The sequence below is a fragment of the Coniophora puteana genome, assembly GCF_000271625.1.
Source record: "Coniophora puteana RWD-64-598 SS2 unplaced genomic scaffold CONPUscaffold_1, whole genome shotgun sequence".
Taxonomy (NCBI): domain Eukaryota; kingdom Fungi; phylum Basidiomycota; class Agaricomycetes; order Boletales; family Coniophoraceae; genus Coniophora; species Coniophora puteana.
In genome coordinates, this window is record NW_006913053.1 from 2743865 (window position 1) to 2765012 (window position 21148).

General features: G+C 51.3%; 9 protein-coding genes across 9 annotated transcripts; 5 read left to right on the forward strand and 4 right to left on the reverse strand.

The window, feature by feature from the left end:
- Nucleotides 1–148: 148 nt before the first annotated feature.
- Nucleotides 149–3349, reverse strand: CONPUDRAFT_115614 (OPT oligopeptide transporter). Its single transcript, XM_007765335.1, has 13 exons — nt 3141–3349; nt 2983–3075; nt 2793–2917; nt 2606–2719; nt 2495–2549; nt 2268–2357; nt 1798–2209; nt 1621–1740; nt 1222–1563; nt 703–1161; nt 498–634; nt 247–436; nt 149–181 (listed from the first exon to the last, which is right to left on the reverse strand). Exons 1-13 carry the CDS (start codon nt 3298–3300, stop codon nt 166–168), a joined length of 2313 nt encoding a protein of 770 aa, XP_007763525.1. The 5' UTR covers nt 3301–3349; the 3' UTR covers nt 149–165.
- Nucleotides 3350–4533: 1184 nt separating this feature from the next.
- CONPUDRAFT_86787 (uncharacterized protein) lies at nt 4534–8083 on the reverse strand (the record flags this gene model as incomplete). Its single annotated transcript, XM_007765289.1, has 8 exons — nt 4534–4545; nt 4619–4702; nt 4765–5010; nt 5061–5916; nt 5974–6412; nt 7458–7530; nt 7578–7967; nt 8030–8083. 8 exons carry the CDS (start codon nt 8081–8083, stop codon nt 4534–4536), a joined length of 2154 nt encoding a protein of 717 aa, XP_007763479.1.
- A 365-nt stretch (nt 8084–8448) lies between these two features.
- Nucleotides 8449–9266, reverse strand: CONPUDRAFT_95784 (uncharacterized protein; the record flags this gene model as incomplete). Its single annotated transcript, XM_007765336.1, has 1 exon — nt 8449–9266. One exon carries the CDS (start codon nt 9264–9266, stop codon nt 8628–8630), a length of 639 nt encoding a protein of 212 aa, XP_007763526.1. The 3' UTR covers nt 8449–8627.
- A 129-nt stretch (nt 9267–9395) lies between these two features.
- CONPUDRAFT_79077 (uncharacterized protein) lies at nt 9396–10815 on the forward strand. The gene is made up of 4 exons (XM_007764620.1): nt 9396–9968; nt 10024–10256; nt 10308–10542; nt 10592–10815. The coding sequence occupies exons 1-4, from the start codon at nt 9747–9749 to the stop codon at nt 10691–10693; spliced, it is 792 nt and encodes a 263-aa protein (XP_007762810.1). The 5' UTR covers nt 9396–9746; the 3' UTR covers nt 10694–10815.
- Nucleotides 10816–11027: 212 nt separating this feature from the next.
- On the forward strand, nt 11028–13520 carry CONPUDRAFT_134200 (NAD(P)-binding protein). Its single transcript, XM_007765337.1, has 11 exons — nt 11028–11210; nt 11276–11308; nt 11392–11607; nt 11664–11807; nt 11863–12004; nt 12070–12087; nt 12143–13022; nt 13078–13091; nt 13145–13191; nt 13247–13351; nt 13406–13520. The coding sequence occupies exons 1-7, from the start codon at nt 11124–11126 to the stop codon at nt 12334–12336; spliced, it is 834 nt and encodes a 277-aa protein (XP_007763527.1). The 5' UTR covers nt 11028–11123; the 3' UTR covers nt 12337–13022; nt 13078–13091; nt 13145–13191; nt 13247–13351; nt 13406–13520.
- Nucleotides 13521–13668: 148 nt separating this feature from the next.
- CONPUDRAFT_115627 (phosphotyrosine protein phosphatase) lies at nt 13669–14447 on the forward strand (the record flags this gene model as incomplete). The annotated part of the gene is made up of 4 exons (XM_007765338.1): nt 13669–13826; nt 13878–13899; nt 13965–14162; nt 14227–14447. The coding sequence occupies 4 exons, from the start codon at nt 13669–13671 to the stop codon at nt 14302–14304; spliced, it is 456 nt and encodes a 151-aa protein (XP_007763528.1). The 3' UTR covers nt 14305–14447.
- On the reverse strand, nt 14443–16953 carry CONPUDRAFT_148901 (methylmalonate-semialdehyde dehydrogenase; the record flags this gene model as incomplete). The annotated part of the gene is made up of 18 exons (XM_007765339.1): nt 14443–14517; nt 14572–14599; nt 14650–14687; nt 14741–14960; nt 15011–15187; nt 15235–15331; nt 15380–15412; nt 15465–15512; nt 15564–15606; nt 15657–15684; nt 15746–15875; nt 15925–16043; nt 16094–16117; nt 16170–16224; nt 16275–16361; nt 16420–16496; nt 16553–16686; nt 16747–16953. The coding sequence occupies 18 exons, from the start codon at nt 16951–16953 to the stop codon at nt 14443–14445; spliced, it is 1620 nt and encodes a 539-aa protein (XP_007763529.1).
- Nucleotides 16954–17224: 271 nt separating this feature from the next.
- Nucleotides 17225–19138, forward strand: CONPUDRAFT_148902 (uncharacterized protein; the record flags this gene model as incomplete). Its single annotated transcript, XM_007765340.1, has 5 exons — nt 17225–17704; nt 17756–18340; nt 18392–18757; nt 18808–18865; nt 18918–19138. The coding sequence occupies 5 exons, from the start codon at nt 17225–17227 to the stop codon at nt 19136–19138; spliced, it is 1710 nt and encodes a 569-aa protein (XP_007763530.1).
- Nucleotides 19139–19468: 330 nt separating this feature from the next.
- Nucleotides 19469–21117, forward strand: CONPUDRAFT_86794 (rab GDP-dissociation inhibitor; the record flags this gene model as incomplete). Its single annotated transcript, XM_007765294.1, has 7 exons — nt 19469–19486; nt 19535–19666; nt 19722–20043; nt 20094–20202; nt 20252–20685; nt 20736–20880; nt 20931–21117. 7 exons carry the CDS (start codon nt 19469–19471, stop codon nt 21115–21117), a joined length of 1347 nt encoding a protein of 448 aa, XP_007763484.1.
- Between the last annotated feature and the right edge of the window lie 31 nt (nt 21118–21148).

The window sequence follows — 21148 nt, forward strand, 5'->3', positions numbered from 1 at the left end:
CAAACTTGCTGATGTATACCTTCATTCGTAGGATACTGCCTGCCACATGATCTCAAGTGGGCCACCAACGAAGACATCAAACATCTCAATAAAGATGTAATAAAGATGGCATTACAAGACAACACAAGTGTATAATACACGCCCAAGAGTGACAAATACCCATATTTACCAGGTCGCCGGCCTAAACGAGGGACGAGCACACGTTAGCTGGATCAAGGAAGCAAACAAAGAAGACAAAACACATACCCGAACGTGCCGGTCGGGGACACGAGGAGCGGGAGTGCCTGCCCATCGGCAGTGTTGAGGAACACATTGTTCCCCCACCACTTGGCGACGTTGTTTGCGCCAATCGTGCCATTGCGCGGGTACTGCAGGCAGAAGAAGACGAGGATGATCGAGATGGCGACGCCCGAGTCGAGCGCGGCGGAGAGGACGTCTGCGGGTGAGGAGGGGTCAATCAACGTGAATGATGAGAGCAAAAGAGGGAAGAAACGCACAGTTGTACTTGGTCCACCAAGAGAAATGACGACGCCGGATGACGTACTGGAAGATGAAGCCAGTAATGGCCCAGGGGACGTAGTTGAGAGCGCTGGCGGGGGGAATGTATCCAGTACCGCTGAAGATGATGGGCCAGCTGCACGGGGAGACATGTTCGTCAGACTATCGTGAATGGATTACCTACTCAAAACAAATACAACGTACTTGACGTAGCGAATAGGGCTCTTCGGCCACTTGAACAAGACAAGCCACGACACGGCGGGGAGGAGCGCACCGAGGAGGAAGAAATACGTGAGCGAGTGGTACAGCTGCCCGGCGGAGAACTGGCGTTGAGGGCCAATGACACCCCAGATGAAAGACGCCGTGCCGAACACCTCAGTCGACGGGCAAATGAAACCGTCCGGCTGCTTAGGGCTGCACATGTCCGTGATGTTGGTGAACATCCACGCCTGTACGCCAAGCTGCACCGTACCCGCAATGACGGTCGCGAACAACTGGCACCAGAACATTGAGCGTGGCGGAATCTTCATGTAGTGGCCGAGCTTGAAGTCGGCGACGAACTGCAGCGCCTGGTACATGGTGATGTAACCGTACGTCTTGAACATCATCATCGCGATCGGGCGGCCGGGGAGGGCGTAGCCGACAACGAGTTCGGTGATGACACTGAAAAACGGATTGGCGGTTAGGGTCATCGACAGAGACCAACGTCGCGAGGGGACTTACTTCAAACCGATCTGCTGGTTTGTGATGGCCTGGATCATACCGAGGGGGATGATGTAGAAGAAGGAGATGCACAGCGAAAGAACGAAGCCCCAAACTGGGAACTCGGTGTGCCAGACCTCAATGGAGACCACGCCCATGACAAACATAGCCACGAAGATCGTGGCATACCACCACTCAGGAATCTGTTTGTAGCGGGACATGAGACGAGCATGAATATCAGGCTGCTCGTCGAGCGAGCGGCGGGCCTGAGTCCAGATCTGCTTGCGGAAGAAGAAGATAGCATGGGTGATCGTGGCGGTCATGGAAGCGAAGGAGAGACCGTAAGAAAGAGCGAAGGTCGTGCTACGCAAGCGATGTCAAAAGGGAAGCCCATACTCATGCAATATATGCGCCACTTACGAAAGGAACAGGGGACTATATGCTTCGTAGGCCGTTAGATTGAGGGTCGACTGAGGAGTGAGAATCTTGGAGATATCATACTCGGCGCCAGTGTTGTCGAAGGAAGTACGAGACGAAATACTGTCGGAAATGATGTTCAGCCAGGCGCCTCAGGACTCAAGCTAAAATATTGCTTACGGCATATACTTGGAGTACCAGGTGTTCGAGTAATATAAGGCAGGAGTGATGATCCAGAAGAAGAACACGAAGCCACCAAAGACATTGGCCTCGGCCCACCAGGGGGCGGCGAGTGGACTTCCGATGTACGTGATCTGGGACCAGTCAAACGTGATCATGCTCATGCCCAGGCCGCTCTCGTAGCCGAACATCTGGTTGAGCGGGATGTTGTTCGGCGCGATCCAGCAGACCCAGGAGAAGTAGGAGAGTCCCTGGAAGAGGTAGCCAGGGAGGAAGTACCACAGCACGCCGCCAAGCCAGACGTAGAAGAAGAAGCGTTCGCGAGAGAGACCGCCGCGGTTACCGATACCGGCGTATTGCTGCGAGTGCAGGGTATTGAAGAGCGCGCACGTTACCAGGTTGATAGGCCAGACTGCAAAGTATCATGCAATTAGCACGCCAACGGATGAGAAATTAAAAATCAAACATACTCATAGACGGCGGCGAGACGAGGAAGCGGCGGAGGATACCTCCCATGGACAAGCCAATCAGCTGGGTGGACATAACCAGCATCCATTGGTCTGTGTGGTCAATTCGTCACGAGACCAAAAATAGAATGGTAATGTGCGTTCCAAGGAGTAAGAGAAGCAACGCCAACGCAACAGGAGCAAGAGTAAGCTTCTCGAACTACAAGCGATACAAGCATAGCAAGACTTACAGCCGAAATTGTAAATCTGATTATAATACACGCGTTGCACAGCGACAATGTCGGTCTAGTGCCTAGCGTAAGCTGACCTTGTCGCTATCTCTGGTAAACAATGAGACTCACAGCATACGCAGAAGGGCCACCGACGGTAGCCATGATCGTCACCAGGACGTGCTCCTTAATGGTGAAGGGACCGGGGTTGAGCGAATGACCGAAGATCCGCACGTTCGGCATCACCTATTTGCCGAAATGGTTGCATGAGGACAGATACGAGAATAACGGAAGACCAAAAGTCCGGAGAGGTACGCACAGCGGCCCAAAGGCGACCAAGAGGGAAGGAAAGGAGCTGGGCGGCCAAGCTGGAAATGTTGACGGACGGGTATCGGAAGAAGAAGAACTGGTTAAGACCGGGGATGATCATGGCCCATATGACGCCTACGAGATAACGAATTAGGGGTCGTTAGGAGCGGACAGAGGCGCCCACAAGACGGCGGGCATACCCATAATCCAGGCGCGCAGAGTAGAGCAAGGAATCTCGGGGTCATCCGTGTTCGCAACGGCAGAGCGAACCTCAGGGTACGGGGAGTCGTCCTCTGAAAATGACCGCGATGGTGTTAGCGTCCCGGAAGCAGAGTGGAGGAGAGTTGAATAAGCTCACCGAGGATCCCAGCAATGGCCTCGTTGTGGTCGATGTTCGGGTCGTCAAAGTTGGCCTCGAGAGCCTCGACGACCTGGACGGCCTCCTCCTCCTTTGGCTCAACCTTTTCGAGGTCAGCGCTGGGGCTGTAGCGTTCTTCTGCCTCCAAGTTCGCGGCCATTTTCAGCTCAGCCGTTGGGCGCGGTGAGGGGGTGCTAGATAGAGCACGGGCGATATGAAAGCCTGGAAAGGCGCTGTCCGGGGACGCGAAAAGCTTTTAAACGGGAGTGAGACCTGTCAAGGGGGAGATAGGGATGAGTCCACATGCTCGGCGGTGGAATCAATGTTGAGTTAGCGGATTTGCTGCATGGTCGCCGAGGAAAGATGCACGTTGCAAGATCTTGAAATGTATTAGGATCGCGTAAATTCCAAATTGGTGAGATCATTACAACCTGCTCCATCATGGGGAAATAGGCGCAGGACACCTATAATTAGTCCGATCCTGGTTCTGTTGCCGGTCACCCGACAAGTTTAGACGGCGCGTGCTGCTTTCCGGCGCACACCGACGCACGCGGGACGCAGGTACATCCGAGTCGTGTGCTCTCGAAGCTTGAATCACGCGTGCTGGCCAGACAATGAGCACTTAAGCTAGAACCCCGCGCAAGCACGCAGCGCAGCGCATGGTCCGTAGAAATCGAAACGACAGGACGTACAAGCGAATTGATCATGAAGCCTCACGAATCATGCGCACACCGCTCCCGAACCCTAGGCAAGATAAGCTCTGTTTCGATTCTCCTCAGCAACCGTCATAAACTGGCATGTCATATCCGACTTTGATATGATATGTTCCTATGTTCCTGAGAGATCTTCCAACTGCAGACGGACGGATCCACACATTGCTCATGATCATGGCGACTGACGATTAGGATGTTGCTTATCATGCCCTACTGTAGTGCCATGTGGGGATTCACCTTGACTACTTGGCGCTGCAATATCCCTATGTTTAGATTATCAAGTCAAGTCCGCCGTGAAGTGGAGCCGCAAGCACTGAGCAGTGATAGCAGTGCTAGCGGACAGGTGCAAAAGGTTGTCGCCTAAGGTTAAAATTCGGCGACGTTGCGCAACGCACCGTCTGAACGCTACAGATGAGCACGAGTGTGGAGGTTAGTGGGCGCAAGGAAGCATGTGCGTCCGGACATATTTGGAGAGGGCTGGACGAGCGATCCGCAACCCATGCGCAAATGGAGCTGCCGAGGGAGATAAAGCCGCACGCACACACGACAAAATAGCGTGCGCCACATCCAAGTCGAGTAGAATCGAATCAATTGATAGCTTTCCACCTGGTCAGCGCTCACGAATCCGTGTGCCGTATCCGCCAGCCACACACTACGCGTAGCCGTCAGATATGCATGGCTCAATATATGAACTGACGCTGGATGTAATACATATGCAGTTGACCAATAGCCGAGTATAATCATATGGATATCACTTCAAGACGCCCCGGGAAGTGGATCCACCCAAGTTCCATTTGGCCACAGAGTGGCTGGCATGGTGAAATCACCAACAGTATCACTGCTTTGCAACTATCACGGAATAAAGAAGTTAGCACGAGTTGACACCAGTCATGAGCAGCTTATACACGTACAGCAAGCCGGAAGAAATGAGGTAAGCTTGCATTCAGGCCTTGGAGCGAGTAGTTCAGCGCCGTCCCTGAATAGCGTTCGACATCATCGACTAAGAGCGCAAAGGTACTCCAGCCTTCTTGTGAAACAGAATCCGAGATTGAAGCCCAGTTTAGTACTTGACTGCTAAGAGGGATGGTTGCGTTATATGTTGTGGAGTTTGTAACGAATGACGGCAATGCTGATCCTGTTGGACCATCCCGAACCAACTGTCAAAACGGTCAGTATATGCAGAGATACATCTAGATTGAAAACCTACATCAGCTGCGGTCTGCAGTATTGAGTCAAACCCAAAGGCTGCGACTCCATTCAAGAACATGCCAAGCAAGAAACCTTGGTAAATGGCCGAAAGCCTTGTTGGAAAACCAGTTCCCGGTATAAGGACCATAGCAATTACGTAGTGATGCAATCGGAACTCCAGACCAGGCAATAGGGCGAGTACCATCACAACCAAGCCGCCGAGAATATACCAGCCGGCATAGTATGGAAGCCAACCAGTTTTGCGAATGATACGGATCTGGTTGACCACCAGAACAAGTAATATCAGGACAATGATGACCAGAGCAGTGACTCCCCCTGGCTGTTCCTTGATGTCGGCAGGAGTGAGCCGGTCGATGGGTATTTTGTCCATGGTGAGGTTAGTCAACACTCCGGTCCAGAACGGAGCCAAGTACCATATCATGCCCTCGAATGGTGCATTGACAAAGACGGGGAGGGTGAAGCGGAAGGCAAGCCGCCAGAACGCGTAGCCGACGAAAAGGGAGGGAAGAAAAGCGCCGAAAGCAACATCAAGGGGTGGGGGGGTAGCTTGTGGCTGAGAAAATAATGTGACATGCCAGAAACCTATACAGAGAAGGGACCAAAACAGCACGATGGGTTTAGGACGAAGCACAAGGAATAGCAAACAAGTGATGAGAGTGTTGAATGCAAGAGCAGGATTCCGAAGGTCGGTACAATGCTTGAGGGCATTAGGAGCGCTAAAAACTAAGGAAAGGGGAAAGTTCGAAGGAAAGCCGATGGAAGATAGGCCAAACGCCGAGGTGGGTAAGTAATTAGAGAAGTTACCAATCAACTGGACGGATGCACATCCTCCTGTAGAGTCGCTGATCAAGCCGCTGCCGTGTTGTCGTGTCAGAGAACAAATGGATATGTTTTATGACGTAAAGACTCACGCTTGAATGGCGGAGGCACAGATAAAACTATCGCCCCTGTAAGTGCGGTTAGGATCTCCGCCTCCGACAATTAAGGGCTGGAAGTCGACTTCGATATCTCCGACAACGCGGGGGTTCTGAAGGACGGTGGAGCTGCACTGAGCAGGGCACCTGAAATCAAACGGCTCGGCCGTGAAAGGCTCGCATCCTTCACCGTTCAATCCACATCCGGCATTCTCGACCCAGTAAACTGAAGTACAGTCCACGAACGCATCAGCTGGCGTGAGGTACCACTGAGCTCGCGCAAGGAATGCAAACACGACGATGTACGCAGCTCCCAGGACGACCAGCAGCCAAGGAGATCGGAAGGGGCGAGTGAAACGGATAATATAGGGTTCGATGGGGATGGGGAAACGGAATCCTCGAATGCCGTAACTACCTCCCAACAGAGGTATTGGGTCTGGGGAGTTTATTGAGCTGACATATGCAGAGCGAATTCCACTGGCATACCTGCTAAGTCGACTTTGGGTCGAGGGCCATTGACATAGTCACTGACTGCAGAGAGCCTCCTATGTGCATTGGGAAAACGTCTTGCAAAAGCTTTCGACAACTTGTGACCCCGTGAAGAAGTACTATCCGAGAACCGGTCAAGTTCGTTGCCGCGTTCTAGCCGAACGCTATCCTTGCCTCGATCATGGTTTAGGCTGGCGGTGGCAACTTGGGTTTCCCTGGATGAGTTAGAGCTGCTGAGAGGGTTCATGGCGAGAGAGCATGCGAGACGAGGCTCCTCGAGGATCCCACACGACCTCCTCGATACACACAGGTCTTTAGGGAATATTGATGACTGCGCTGCGCTAGGATAAATTTAGAACACAAGGGGTATTAACAGTACCAGTATGGCAGGCGCTACCCAATACTGACAAGATGTCACTACATCCAGACCTTTGATATTCGCCCGATTCAACTCCATACTTACGCAGTCATAAACTCATGCACATGTACGACCCGCTATGTGGGTTCAGATATTTTATTTTATTTTTATTGTCTTGTGCAAGGCTCCGCCCTATGCAGGACTGTATCGATGTGTTCAGGTGTTGTTCTCGATTTCAGTGCAAACCTCACATATAGTCCGAGATAAAACACCATTGTTTCAACATGGCGAGTTGCCATGAGATATCTATACCAGTAGGAGATGCATAGCTCGGTACTCAGTACTCAGTGGCTGCAGGTGACATGTCTTGCGGTAGGCCTGGTGAAGTTCAACCAGCCCTTGGTTAGAACTTGAGAAGTCGCTGACACTCTTTGTAGCAGTCGTCAAAGAATAATATTACATAGTCCTCTACACCCGAGCTTAAAGTGCCGGCAGGTAATTGCGGTTTGTTCTACTCGAGATATCAGTTGTTCGTTCCCTCTGCAATCATTAATATCATCAACAATCATCGGACCACAAAGCAAGCACAACTCACGATAATCATAATACATGTGAACAAGGATTGGACCTTCACTTCTTTCAGAAGAAGTGAACTTGATGTGCCTAGCATATCTCCTAACTCCGTCCTTCTCTTCGAAGCCCCATATCTAGCGCTGTCAGGATAAAGGCAAGGACTACCAGAACGTTAACTTACCTGGTTGGCCCTCCAATCTTTGCCACTAATTGGGGTATCACTCCATGCCAGCGCCTCAATAGCCTGATCATCGACAGTGTCCTGGGTCCAACCAGTCTTGAGGAACTCGTCTTCGATCTCATCGAGACTGACCCGACGTGACTTGCCTACGACGGCGCCGAAGAGGTCGTCGTTCGTGTGGCGGTCTTCCCAATTCATGACACGATTCTCCGTGGTACCTGGAATACCTCCTGAGAGCCGCTGGTCGATGTCAATATGCTCAAAGCCATCATCGCCGGTGGTGTGCTTGACGTAAAGAGTCAAGTTAAAGTTGGCAATGGCCTTGCGCTTGAACCAAGAAACGCCCTGCAATCTAAGGATCTCGTCGGTGCTATCGCTGAGCGTCTTGTTCTGTGTAAAAGGCTCAAAGGTAAGTCGAGTCAAGGAACGAATGGTCACGATGGAGTACTTGCGTGCAGGTAAATGCCAGTGAGATTCTTGGTAGTGATTTCCGGGGGTGTGGCCATGACGGTGGGTACTATTGAGGGCAGGTATAAGAGTTAAGTATAACGTTAAGAGCTGTCAACCTGGGGAGGTTCGGGAGACTAGCAAGGGGACAGACTTATAGATGTCGGAGCGAGTGGGAATGGCGGCAACCATGTGAGGGCGGGGAGGGTGTATTCACATGTCCGCCTCTGTACATGACATCAACAATTCGCATGAGCCAGCTGGCCAATATGGCATATTCGGACCTGATCAAGGCTAGTTATAGAACCGACAAGCGGGCTAATAAGCGCTTAAGCACTAACGCATGCTCTTCAGAAACCTTAAAGTTATAGCCCCCCATGTGATAATATTGGCCTTTCCTCATGTCCCGACATGTGCGATTATGCCTGATTATGCTAGCCCTAAGCTGCCGGCTATGAGAACGTCCTTGAGAATGTCAGTAGAATAAACTGGCAAGGCATGATGCATGGTGATTGTGTATGCGAAAGAGGTGGACACTTATAGTGACCCGTTAACGATCGATTTTGGTGTCATACACCAGCCACGAAGATGAATACCATTGGTTCACTTGGGCGCGAAAATCGTTATCACTCTCCAACCCGCGTCCTTGCCCCGCTCCCAAGCCTGCGGCCCGCGTGCCTCTTGTCCTCCAAATTCGACCATAATGCCATCCTTCGTCCATTCGCACCAAATTCCGATCGAGCCTGATGATGGCCCGGATCCGCCCCCCTTTCGCGCAGGTTCTCCGAGTGAAACGACAAAGTCCTGTCCTATCGTCTCGTGCGTCACAGACATTGACTGAGGTCGATCTTTATCCTCTGGCGTACTTGTTGCCAGAGAGAGGACTATAGGCGACGCGGGAAATGTTGAGAAAGCAACTTCGGCCGTTTTAGACTTGGTCTCTGTAGACTTTGGGGTATTATATATATCCACACTGCTCAGCTCGAGACAATCATCCTTGAGCTGTTCCCTGCGTGTGCCTGTGCTGGGCTTGTACCCTTTGGTAGGAGCGAACATGAGACTAAGTCCGAGGGCATAATAGTTAAAGTACACAGCATCTGAGTACGCTTTGACCTCGGGAGAGTCGATTTGAGGCGGATCAGATGCGTTGGATTGCTGGTTGATATACGAGAGGCATTCGCGAACGATCGGCGATGCTGGAGAATGACCAAGGATATCCTGAATGCTGACACTAGTAGACATGACTCAAGCCTAAGTGGGGTGAAGGGAACGGAGGCAAGTCACGTCACTCCTGGTTTAGCCTTTTCGTGACTGAACGACGTGACTTCATAAACACCTGTCACCAACATACATCATCATCGAGCTGCCGGTTGCACGTTCGACTCAAACCTCGATCGCGACATGGCGTCTCGGCCTGTTGTCAAATCTGAGAATTTGAACGAAGATGGGCTAAGGAATAACTCCAATTCACCTGCTCGCACAGTCAACGACTCGGACTTCCCTCCTTTCTTGAGATTTGTTCTCCCCCTTTTACGACTTGCACAGGATCTTACAGCACGGGCCTTTAGCTTCTTTGCCTCACGTCTCGCTCCTGTTGCCATTTTCATTTCCCTGATTCCAGTTCTCCTGTTGCTTTCTTTGATCGCTGGCCTGTACGTATGGAAAACCATCGCTGTAGGTTGGACCGTTCCACTCTACCTTCAGTACGGGTAAGGGGTACATATGCCTATGGTCTTATTTCAATCTTCATCATTTTTAACTAGCGATGGCACGTCCCCTTACGCTGAGGTGGTCCTCCCTGGCTTATCACCATATCAATCTTACGACTTTTCTCTGCATCTCGCTGTCCCTACCTCGGAAACGAATTATGCTCTAGGCAACTTCATGACGTCACTTACCCTAACCACTCCTTCAAACAGAAGTCTTACATCCGTTCGCAAACCGGTCAGTCCAAATGGCATGTAAATTGAAGTTCTTTCAAACGCATACGCGCATTTAGGCTATCATTCTTCGCCCTACGAAGAGTCACCTCCGTTTCTGGTCGTCAACACCCTTGCTTTTGGATCTGGAGGTCCCGCTTCTTGACTCCTTTGTACCTGGAACGTCGCAGGTGGTTGCGAGGGTGGAAGTCGGGCGACGGGATGAGTGGACGAATCTTGGTCGTGGTGAAGGACGCGAGCTTACTGTCATTACGACCAACTTGCGCGGGACTGTCAGACGCAAGGGCCTCCGGCAAGTCACTGCACCAACTGTGGATACTTTCGTACTCATGACAATCTTTAGCGGCTTGATCGCGAGTTACCCTATTATGTTCTCGCTGGCATCTTCTATGGCATTCATGACAGTATCAACCTTGATACTCATCGCAAGCATGCTTCCGGCGATGCAAAAGAGGCTAGTGGCAGATGGCGCCATCGCCTTACCGGCGGAGACCCAGCAGAAAGAGGAACGTAGCCCCAAGCCAGCTCGTCGCAGAGCACTCTCCAGAGATCAGGCCCGGAGGCGATCTCGAAGCGTTGTATGTTCCGTTCAGTATCCTTTCTGCTTTTTTCTAAGATCGGTTGTAGGACCCCAAGGCGGAGGAGAGCGTTGAGATTCCTCCAGCGTCCGGCACGACAAGTACCACGCTTCGACGCCGCCGCTCTGGTCTTTTGTTCACTGAGTCTTGATGTTGCCATTACATGTCATATTGTAGTCAGAACTACTAGTCCATGAAGGGCTGGCCTGTCCCTGCAGCACATGTGTGTTCTGATCATGTCGCCAAGTTGTATGTATTTTTATCGGCATTGACATTCGCACATAATGAATCGAAGAGCGGGTAAAAAGTTTGGCCCGTGCTACGTGCATTCCGGGCATAATGAAATCAACGGACCCGAAGCCTGGCAACAAAGGACATAATTGCTGGACGGGATGCATTTGTACTAGTGCAAGGGCGCCTTCTGATTTTCAATGCCGTAGCCGGTACCCGAGCCTATGTAGTTGATGAACGTGGATAGCTTGTCTCACTTCCCCAACGTCTTAGGTTACCACCATCGTCGCTCCTCCAGTACTTATCTTCTCGATCAGCCCGTCCGAGTGTAGAATTGAGCATTAATCGGTATGGATTCTCTGCGGGTCGAAAGTCTCTTTGGAGTCAAGGACAAGGCGGTCCTCGTCACTGGTGGGTCCCGCGGCATAGGGAAAATGGCAAGTAGCCTGCGACATTCGGATTGTGACCTCACCGCTCACGGAAACTACGTTTACCCGACTAGATCGCTACTGGATTCGTGAAGAACGGTGCCAAGGTATTTGACCACATATGGCCACGATTGCCCGACGCCTTCCCTCTTCTGTTTAAATCAGCCATCCTGACATGACGCTTGGATAGGTGTACATTTCGTCGCGGTCAGCTCAGGACTGCGCGGAGACGGCGAAGGAGCTATGCGCGTTGGGGCCGGGTGAATGCGTTGCCATCCCCGCAGATATGCAGAAACTCTCGGAAGTTGAGCGGCTTGCTAAGGAGCTGGCGGCGAAAGAAGGCAAACTGCATGTCCTTGTGAACAATGCGGGCGCGACGTGGGCCGACTCGATCGACAACTACCCTGTGGGTCCATCATGCTATGCTGCCTTCAACCCGATCATTTATTAAAACGCTATCAGGACGGTGGTTTCTCGAAAGTAATCAACCTGAACTTGCAGCGCGTCTTCACGCTGACACAGAAGGTTCTCCCTTTGCTCCGGGCGGGCGCGGAGGCAGGTGGGAAGATTAACGACGTCTATGCTGATCCCGCAAGGATCATCAATGTGAGATCGCTGACGCAGTCGTTCCTTTCTCTTTGAGGCCTGACAATCCCTCTAGATCGGCTCCGTGGAAGGCCTTATGGTACCGAATCACGACACTTATGCGTACTCGGCATCAAAGGCGGCACTTCACCACCTCAGTCGTCATATGGCAGGTAGGCTGGGCTCAGAGGGCATACATAGTAATGTCATAGCTTGCGGTGAGTACTACATCTTCCTTCGATAGGTGTCGATGTCTAACTCCTAGCGTCCATGTTGTAAACAGGAGCTTTTCAAAGCAAGAGTAAGCGATCTTTACTTCGATACTGGTGACCATCTATCTGACGGTAAATCCTTAGTGACCGCTGGACTTTTCGAACAAGCAGGCGAGGTTATTATGTCCCACATTCCTTCCAGCCGCTATGGCACACCTGAAGATGTTGTTGGAACGACTCTCTACTTGTCAAGCCGTGCCGCTGCCTATGTTAATGGGGCGACGATTGCCCTCGACGGTGGATGGCTTGTCCACATGCCAATAGCCAGCAAACTGTAGGATTTAACACATCCATTCACATACACTCGTTTTATCAGACTAATGCTTACTTTCGTTACATTCTAAATCAAATGTCCTTTTCGATATTTTAGACAACATCTGATTAATTGCATTTCTTGTACATGGTTCATTCAACGGAGTTAACTATCATTTACTTGTCCGACTGCTCTGGCGCTTTCTCTGAACTCTTCTCCGAAGGTTCCGAAGGTTTAGAGGTTTCAAGCTTTGTGTCCTTACTTGAATCTACCTTCGCCCCTTCTTCACTGACGTTTGTAGCCTCTTCCTTACCTGCAGCTGCCTTCTTTACTTCTAGTCCTTCAGCGGGCTTGTCTCCAACACCTCCTCCAAGGCTCTTTACCATCTCAGCAGCTTCATCGCCACCAAGACCCAGATCCTCCACCAGCTTAATCAGATCGTCGTCGGTGACCCGCACACCTTGCAGACCAAATCCCTCCAGCTCTGTGCTGACGTCGTATTCGCCTTGCCGTTTGTTTACTGGTACCGAGGGTGTAGCAGCGGGAAAGAACTTTGGCTTGTGATGCTCCGGTGTCATTTGGGCGAGGGGGACTGCGCCTGGAACACCAACAGGCTTCACGGCCGGTGCTGGACGATCATCGTCATCGACGTTCCAAGTCTCGTTAAGCCGAAGGAAGGTGTCGACTTCGTTGTATTCTACGGCTTCCTCACTGGCGGCGAGTTTAGACTAGTAGCCTCATCTTGACCGGCTATAGAGATACGTACAACTCATCGAACGTCTGTTTAGCCGTCATCAGTGAGATGTGTAGGCTGAGCAACATTAAAGTCGCACCCCAGGGTACTTTCCGCCGACAAGGATACCAGGAAGCTGCTGTTTATCTACAGTTGCAGTGAGATGACCAGAATGAATGTCACAGATATGGGAGGATCATGCCTAGAGGGGCCTTTCTCTTCCATAACCGCTTTGCGTCCTCATCTGAAGCAAGGTCGTAAGATGTATAGGTAATCTTCTTGGTCTGGAGAATGCGGAGGATATAATCTGGATGAAGGGTGATAAATAGGGGTGACGAGGATCAGTCCGTTGGTCTGGCACCTTGTCGTTTGCGAAGAACGGGCTGGGTGGCAATCGTGGTTAGGAAAACCTGTATGGGTGGATGCGGCATGGTAGGTAAGCACAGGCGAGAAACGAGGAGGGGAATAGAGAGTCGGTTGAAGCTGCAGCACGGGTATGTAATAGAAGCTCAGATCAAGCGATGGTGCTGTCAAGGCAGCGGGTGTGAGTATGCAAGATAAGATTAGATTGAGTATAACGCATCTCACTTGTTCACGCGCACGCTTCATAACCCTCTTGCACTGATGGCCCCCTCAGTGCTCATTGTCTGCCTCGGAAACATATGTCGCTCCCCCATGGGTGAAGCTGTACTTCGCCACATAGCCGATGAGAGAGGGATCGATATCACGGTGGACAGTGCAGGTACCGCTGCCTACCATCAGGGAGAAGACCCAGACCCAAGGTGAGCCTCAGTTCCACTCCGATTTTTCATCATCCCAACTTGCGCAATTAGAACGGTAGATGTATGCAGGAAGGTAACTTCGCAAACGTCAGGCGCATGCTGGCCGATGAACATCCCGCGCTCACGACACGCTCTCAGAACAACGTTCCTATCGACCACAGGGCTCGAAAGGTGATCCAGGCGGATTTCTCCCGGTTCCAGTACATCCTCGCAGCGGATAAATCGAACCTCTCCAACTTGCAGAGCATGAAGCCTCAAGGCAGCAGCGCCGAGGTGCGCCTGTGGGGCTCATATTTGGACGGTATGCCGATAGCAGATCCGTACTACGGAGGAAATGTTGGTCTCGTTGCACGCCCCTCGTATTCGTACACGCATCGATCAGTTGAATCCTTTGCTATAGGACGGCTTCAAGCAAGTCTTTGAGCAATGCGAGAAGCTATCGAACGCGTTTCTCGATCAGGTCATCGGGAAGGAGTGAGATATCCTAGATTCAGTGCATTCTATTCCTGGAGCATCCGTGAGTTATAATTACACATGCATCATGCAAAGTAGGACCCGAAGGTCGAATCGTCCAGATGTTATCTACGATAAGTCAAATTTCCTGGACAAGCCCACGTTAGTTGTGTGTAGGCATGTCGACCGAAGCGCGGTTGCCAATGGCATCATCCGCGCGCCAGAGACTCGTGGTGGTCTACAAGAGGACACGTTAACATAGCGCTGAAGATGATATAATGATCGGACCAACCTTGTTCTGAGTGTAGAAATTGATTCCACTAGGCAACATGGTCAAACAAAGAACGCCGGGCGAGAGAAACCAATTTACCTTGGACCGTAGAAGCCGATGTCACCCAAGACACTAGCCTACAGAAGGGATGAAACACAGTTCATCAATGGTTTTCAAGGAGCTTGCCTACCTTGTTTCCACTCCAGGCAAACATGGGCAAGGGTACCGGAATAGGGACATTGATGCCAACTTGGCCTACGTTGACATAGGTCTCGAATTTGCGAGCGGTAGCACCAGATTGAGTAAAGATGGCAGTCCCGTTGCCGTACTTGTTGAGGTTGACGATGTCAATAGCATCATCCAGAGTATCAGCAGTAAGGACCGTGAGGACGGGCCCGAAGATCTCCTCCCTGACCATAACGATTAGGAGCGAATACCCGAATACATGAACAGGGCGCACTTGTAGCAACGCATCGAGGCAACAGCTTCGACGACGGTGGGGCCAACGAAGTTGCCGTTGGGATAGCCTGGCACATTGACGTTGCGACCATCAAGATGAATCTTGCCACCCTCATCTGCAGCCGATTGGATCAGCCCGGAGACGCGTTTTTTTGCTGCAGGTGAGATCAATGGGCCCCTGAAAGCGCTATGAGAACGGATTTACTGCTGAACTGCAGGGCTTACAGATCAGCGCCCTTTTCAAATCCGCCGTTCACTTGGAGGGTTTTTGCGCGCTCGACAAGTTCCGGAAGCCATGACTGGGCAGTCCCAACCAAAACAACTTCAAGGTGATATCAGACATCCGTTGAAAGGAGAAGGTATGCCTTACCAACTGAAGTGGCCATGCAACGCTGACCAGCGGCTGTTTACCTTAAGTAAGATCACTTGAAAGTAGTGTGTTGCCCCATCCTCACCTCCGAATGCGGCACCCAAGACCGAGTTGATGGTGAGGTTTTTGTTCGCTGCGAATAACGTTCAGCAAGCCACACTGTAAACAGGGTGGTGAGGATCACCATCGGGCATAATCACAGCATGATTCTTAGCGCCTAAGTTCGCCTGTTATGTGGCATGAATTGAGTCATACATTTTTTAGTCTGAAGACTCACTTGCACGCGCTTTCCATTCTTTGTACCCCTAGTGCATGTTATATCATTCGAATCAGTCGGCAAAGGTTTGATCCCCTCAGACGACGAACCTCTCGTAAATGTGTTTTCCAGCACGATCTCCTCCAACGAAGCTGATGGCTTTGATGGCAGGATCATCGCAGATGGCGTTGACCGTTGGGACCGTACCGTGCACAACGTTGAGGACACCAGGAGGAAGGCCTACGATGGACATTGTAAGGCATTCAACCTCAGCCCTAATTACACATACCTGCGCGTTCGCAAAGCTCGGCAATAATCATGGCAGCACCGGGGTCTCGTTCTGATGGCTTGAGAATGAGGGTGTTGCCTGTGACTGCTGCCATTGGAATAGTCCAAAGGGGAATCATGCTAGGCTTGCTTTAGACAAGACAAGAGTCGAGGAATGTCGTCGAGCTTACGCAGGGAAATTGAACGGGGCTACACTGTTATTCCGAGGTGAGACAACTTTGTGGTTCACACAATTGTACCACAAACCTAGCACAAACACCAAGGGGGAGCTTGCGAACCTCGGTGTCCATATCCTTACTAACTGCAAAGAAGAAGATGCCTTGTCCAAAGACCAGAAGGGGGGAGACATACCTTCAATCTTGCTACCAAGTAAAGTGGACGTTATGCCAATAGCCGTCTCCACTACTTGCAAACCGCGTAGGACATCGCCATGTGCATCTACGAAGGACGTACATGAATGAATCCGAGGCCATGAAAGTAAGAGACAAGACCATACCGGCAAGCGTTTTGCCCTGCTCAAGCACAATTATGTTAGCTAATGCGTCTGCATGCTTGCGAATTTGATGTTGCAGCCTTGTGTAGCAAATAGTCAATGGGCTGCAACGGAAAGTAAAAGGATATAGTCATACTCGATCGCGAAACGTTGCCTCCCCAGCACGCTGACTTTGCTCCAGTCTTTGTACGCTTGTGAAGCGGCGTCTACGGCCTGATCAAACTCTGCGGACGTAGTCTCCGGAACACGGGTAATGGGGGTTTGGGTGGCCTGCAGAGGCATGTTTGTTAAGTGGGGCGCTTTCCTTGTCACAATAGGTAAGCTGCGTACAGGATCCAGAACCTGGAGCCAGTTTGAAGCCTTGCTCTCGACAAACTCGCCGCCGATGTAATTCTTGGTGGTCCCCCCTGTTGCGCTGGAACCTTTCCAGTCCGCAGAGATCTGTTCAGCTTTTGCTTTAGCGGCTGAGTTGAGCCCCGCCGCGGTGGCGTAAGAGCGTTTGATAGCAGAATATCGGGTGAGCCGGGCGAGAGACATGGAGGTGAGGGAAGAAAGGGCGTGTATGGGCAGGCGAATGTATGTGTGGGGGTGTGGGCCGAGCTCCGTGTTCCGTACACCCGAGTTCCGTTTAGCCGGTGCGGTGTCACGCAGCCGCGTGATGGGAAGTCCCGTGACACGTAACGTGTGACAGTCGCGCGTTTGAGTGTCTCGGTCGGGCTAAAGTGAGCTTGCACGTCGTCCTCCATCCCCGGCTTGCAAAAGTTTGAACGGCTTGTTACTCGACGTGGACTCTGGCGCGGCGGCGGCAATGAACCACTACTCCAACGGCATCACGCATGGCGCACAACCCCAGCACGAGAGCTTCACCGCTCTCCTTAACCAGCCAGACATCCCCCCTATGCACAACCACAGTAACAACGCTCAGTGGCATCAGCAAAATCCACAAACACATCCAAATCACGTCTTTCCTCAGCAGCAAAACTCTTGGAATCACGCGCAACACCAGCAGCAACAGCCACCTCCCAATCCACATCCACAGATACACATTCCTGCTGAACAAGACGCGTCCACTTTTCCTGCTCTCGCTCAGAATACCCCCTTCCCCGCCCCGAACCCTCAAGCCATCAGCTTTGCCTCGTTTCTCCAGCCAAATGTCGTACAAGACCTAATCAGATTGAGCACTCCCGTCGGCCAATTTCCCAACGACGATCTGCTCCTAACTCAGGCCTTGGCTGATGCCAAACGATCCGGGAAGTCCTACAGGCAAGCCCTGGACAATCTACATGGGGTGAGTGACTCTGCCGCTACCAGTCAAGAGCTTTCACCTCAGATTCTATAGGTAAATAATCACTCTGCCAACCTCTGGAAAGACTATTACTTGGACCACCACGACCGGTTTGAGATCCTAGTGGCGCGGGCAGTAGAACAGCCAGTCAAGACCGTGAAGAAACCCTATGTGTCTTTTGACCCATCCCGTTCTCGCGAGTCATCTCTGAACCCCCAGCAAGGACAGCCTGTTTCTCGCACCGAACGCAAGCGCAAATCTTCACCTCCTCCTAGCCCGCCACCTGCTCACTCGAAAGGCAAAGCACGGTCTTCATCGCAGACCACAACAAGTCAGCGTGGCTCACAGGCTACTGCAAGCGCTTCCCGTCCTCCCAAGCGGTCTAGGCACACGATGAACAGTCTCTCTGCACCTTTGTATACTCATAATAACCCCAAACTCCCGCCGCCACATATGGATATACAGATTCCCGATCCGCCCTCTCGCTCGCCGACGCCCCCTACACTCGTTGTGTCTGGCACACACGGAAATAAGTATACACCAGCTGACCGAGACTACTTTATCAAATTTATCTCATGGCGACTCAAGAACGATCCCTCTCTGAACAAGAAAGAGCTATGCGAACTGCTTGAGAAAAAGGTACGTAAAAAGTACATGTTAACATGACGAATGTCTCAAACGTTCTCGTAGGCCCCGCACCATACTTCTCAGTCTTGGTCATCACATTGGCATGCCAGGCACGATGTTGCCGACAAGATACTCGCAGCGGCGACCGCACGCTTATATAATGAAGTAAAGACTGAAGAGCCTCAAAGTATCCCGTATGACTCCCCAGAAGAGGTTGAAGCGGACGAGGATAGTAGTTCAGAATCAGAATCCATTGATTCTGACTACGGAAGTGTAGAAGGAGACACTGAGGATGATGTCAAAGAGATGGGCCAAGCAGGTTCTTCCTACACGAGAGGCGACTTCCGGGTTGTTGCGAAGCACATAGCGAGGACCCCGAATTGGGAGAATCTTACGGCTGCCGCCCGATGGGATCCACTTGCAGCGAGGGTGAGTTTTCTTGCTCTGGTCACTCACTTTTCTTAATCATTCCGGTTTAGTATCCAGACGGGCGGCATTCTAAGTCATGGAACGAATTTTACAGAAGAAACGACAAAGGTCAGCTGGTTGTCCCTCGCTACACCTCATTTCATGCTGAGATGTTGCCCAGTTTTACTTGGGATGGTACGCAAGATTCGCAGAATGGAGAGCCGGACTGGGAAACAGTCTTCTGTCAAGTCCCAGCGCGGGCGACCGTCGTGGGCTTCCAAGGGCGGGAAGAAAAGCTCTGCTGCGCACGAGAGTGATTCTGAGGAAGATGCAGAATACGATGAAGAAGGTGCCACTGATGATGAGACCGGCCAACGACGGCGACGTCGCTCCGAGGTTTGAACGTGGGGAACGCTGGCACCATGCTTGCCATGCAATCACTACTGTCGGCTAATGTGATTCTGTATATACATATTCTGACCTTTGATACTTACTTATGCGGTTAGTTATTCAACTTTAGCTACTTACGACAGTTCCTCAGCGACTAGGTTTACATAAACGAAGCATAACATGACAGAACAGCGCTGATGGGGTGTGTTTCTTCACGTGACTTGATTCGATCTTGTGGTATAAGTAGACGCTAGGGTAGCGGGTCCGTCGGCCTGCTACCACCTTCTGGTCGCGATCACGATCTACCTGACATCTTTGTGCACCATTCTCTAGCACTGAACCATGGATGAAGAATACGATGTAAGCAACTAGCGCGTCTATCGTTCACTTGGCTGATAACCAGATCAGGTTATTGTCCTAGGCACCGGTTTGACTGAGTGTATCCTGTCTGGCCTCCTCTCCGTTGAGGGGAAGAAGGTGCTCCACATGGATAGGAACGATTACTATGGTGGCGATAGTGCTAGTCTCAACCTTACTCAGGCATGCATCATCCTCTAATCACGTTGTTACGCGCTAACCTGTTGTTGACCCTCAGCTCTATGGGAAGTTCAGACAGCAAGACGCTCCCAGCGATCTTGGTCGCGACCGTGACTACGCTGTCGATCTTATACCTAAGTTTATCATTGCATCTGGAGAGCTCACCAAGATCCTCGTTCACACCGATGTGACGCGTTACCTCGAATTCAAGCAAATCGCGGGGAGCTTCGTCTACCGTGACGGCAAGATCTCTAAAGTTCCTAGCACTGAGATTGAAGCCGTCAAGAGTCCTCTCATGGGTCTTTTTGAGAAGCGTAGAGCCAAGAAATTCTTCGAGTTCCTCCAAAGCTGGAAGGACGAGGATCCTACCACTCATCAAGGTACTGGTCTTGGTGCATGTTTTGAACGATTTCTGACCATAGCTACCCAGGAATCGACTTGGACAAAGATAGCATGAAGACAGTCTATGAGAAGTTTGGACTCGAGCCCGGCACTCAGGACTTTATTGGCCATGCCATGGCTCTCTACCTTGACGATGAGTAAGTGAATAGCCACATCATTGCCTTTTGCTACATGACGGGCGTCCAGTTACATCACGAAACCTGCACGACCCACTTATGAACGTATTGTCCTGTACTCGTCTTCGATGGCGCGGTATGGAAAATCCCCATACATCTACCCTCTTTATGGTCTTGGCGAACTCCCCCAATCGTTTGCTCGTCTCTCGGCTATCTACGGCGGTACTTACATGCTCGACAAGCACATCGACGAGATTATCACCGACTCTGATGGCAAGTTTATCGGTGTTCGATCCGGCGAAGAGACTGTCAAGGCTAAGCAGGTAATTGGTGACCCGAGCTACTTCGGCGCAGGCAAGGAAGCCGATGGCGGAAAGGTCAGAGTCGTGGAGGACGGCAAGGTCGTTCGCGCCATCTGCATTCTCAAGCACACCATCCCCGGTACCGACGAGAGCGATAGTGTACAAATCGTTATTCCTCAGAACCAGGTCAACAGGCGGAATGGTAAACCTGCTCTTTCTTAGCATCTAGCGTAAGCTTACTGTCTCTGGCAGATATCTACATTGCTATGGTCTCGTCCACACACAAGGTTTGCGCGCAGGATGTCTACGTTGCAATCGTCAGCACAATTGTTGAGACCAGCACCCCTGAGCAAGAGTTGGCGCCTGGTTTCCAGCTTTTGGGAACTATCCACGAGAAGTTTGTGTCACCACCTTATACCGGATGAGCACTACTGACGTTGCGACTAGATTCGTCTCTGTCACGCCTTTGTACACACCAGTCGCCTCGGGCAAGGAGGATAACATCTTCATCACTCAATCATACGATGCCACCTCTCATTTTGAGACAGTCGTTGACGATGTCCACGACGTCTGGAAGAGAGTCGTAGGCAAGGATCTAGTGCTTAAGAAGCGTGAGGTGGAAGTTGAGCAGTAAATTCGCATTTGTACATTCACGCATTTCCCTC

What these genes read in the sequence shown, in the direction of transcription:
- CONPUDRAFT_115614 (XM_007765335.1), bottom strand. Translation starts at nt 3,300, where the DNA reads ATGGCCGCGAACTTGGAGGCAGAAGAACGCTACAGCCCCAGCGCTGAC. An exon ending in TCAGATTTACAATTTCGGCT is followed by an intron (nt 2,358 to 2,494) that starts GTAAGTCTTGCT and finishes TTGACCACACAG; the next exon opens with ACCAATGGATGCTGGTTATG. An exon ending in TGGTACTCCAAGTATATGCC is followed by an intron (nt 1,741 to 1,797) that starts GTAAGCAATATT and finishes CATTTCCGACAG; the next exon opens with TATTTCGTCTCGTACTTCCT.
- CONPUDRAFT_134200 (XM_007765337.1), top strand. Translation starts at nt 11,124, where the DNA reads ATGGATTCTCTGCGGGTCGAAAGTCTCTTTGGAGTCAAGGACAAGGCG. An exon ending in CCCGCGGCATAGGGAAAATG is followed by an intron (nt 11,211 to 11,275) that starts GCAAGTAGCCTG and finishes TTACCCGACTAG; the next exon opens with ATCGCTACTGGATTCGTGAA. An exon ending in TCGTGAAGAACGGTGCCAAG is followed by an intron (nt 11,309 to 11,391) that starts GTATTTGACCAC and finishes ACGCTTGGATAG; the next exon opens with GTGTACATTTCGTCGCGGTC.
- CONPUDRAFT_79077 (XM_007764620.1), top strand. Translation starts at nt 9,747, where the DNA reads ATGCCTATGGTCTTATTTCAATCTTCATCATTTTTAACTAGCGATGGC. An exon ending in TTACATCCGTTCGCAAACCG is followed by an intron (nt 9,969 to 10,023) that starts GTCAGTCCAAAT and finishes ACGCGCATTTAG; the next exon opens with GCTATCATTCTTCGCCCTAC. An exon ending in GTCAGACGCAAGGGCCTCCG is followed by an intron (nt 10,257 to 10,307) that starts GCAAGTCACTGC and finishes GACAATCTTTAG; the next exon opens with CGGCTTGATCGCGAGTTACC.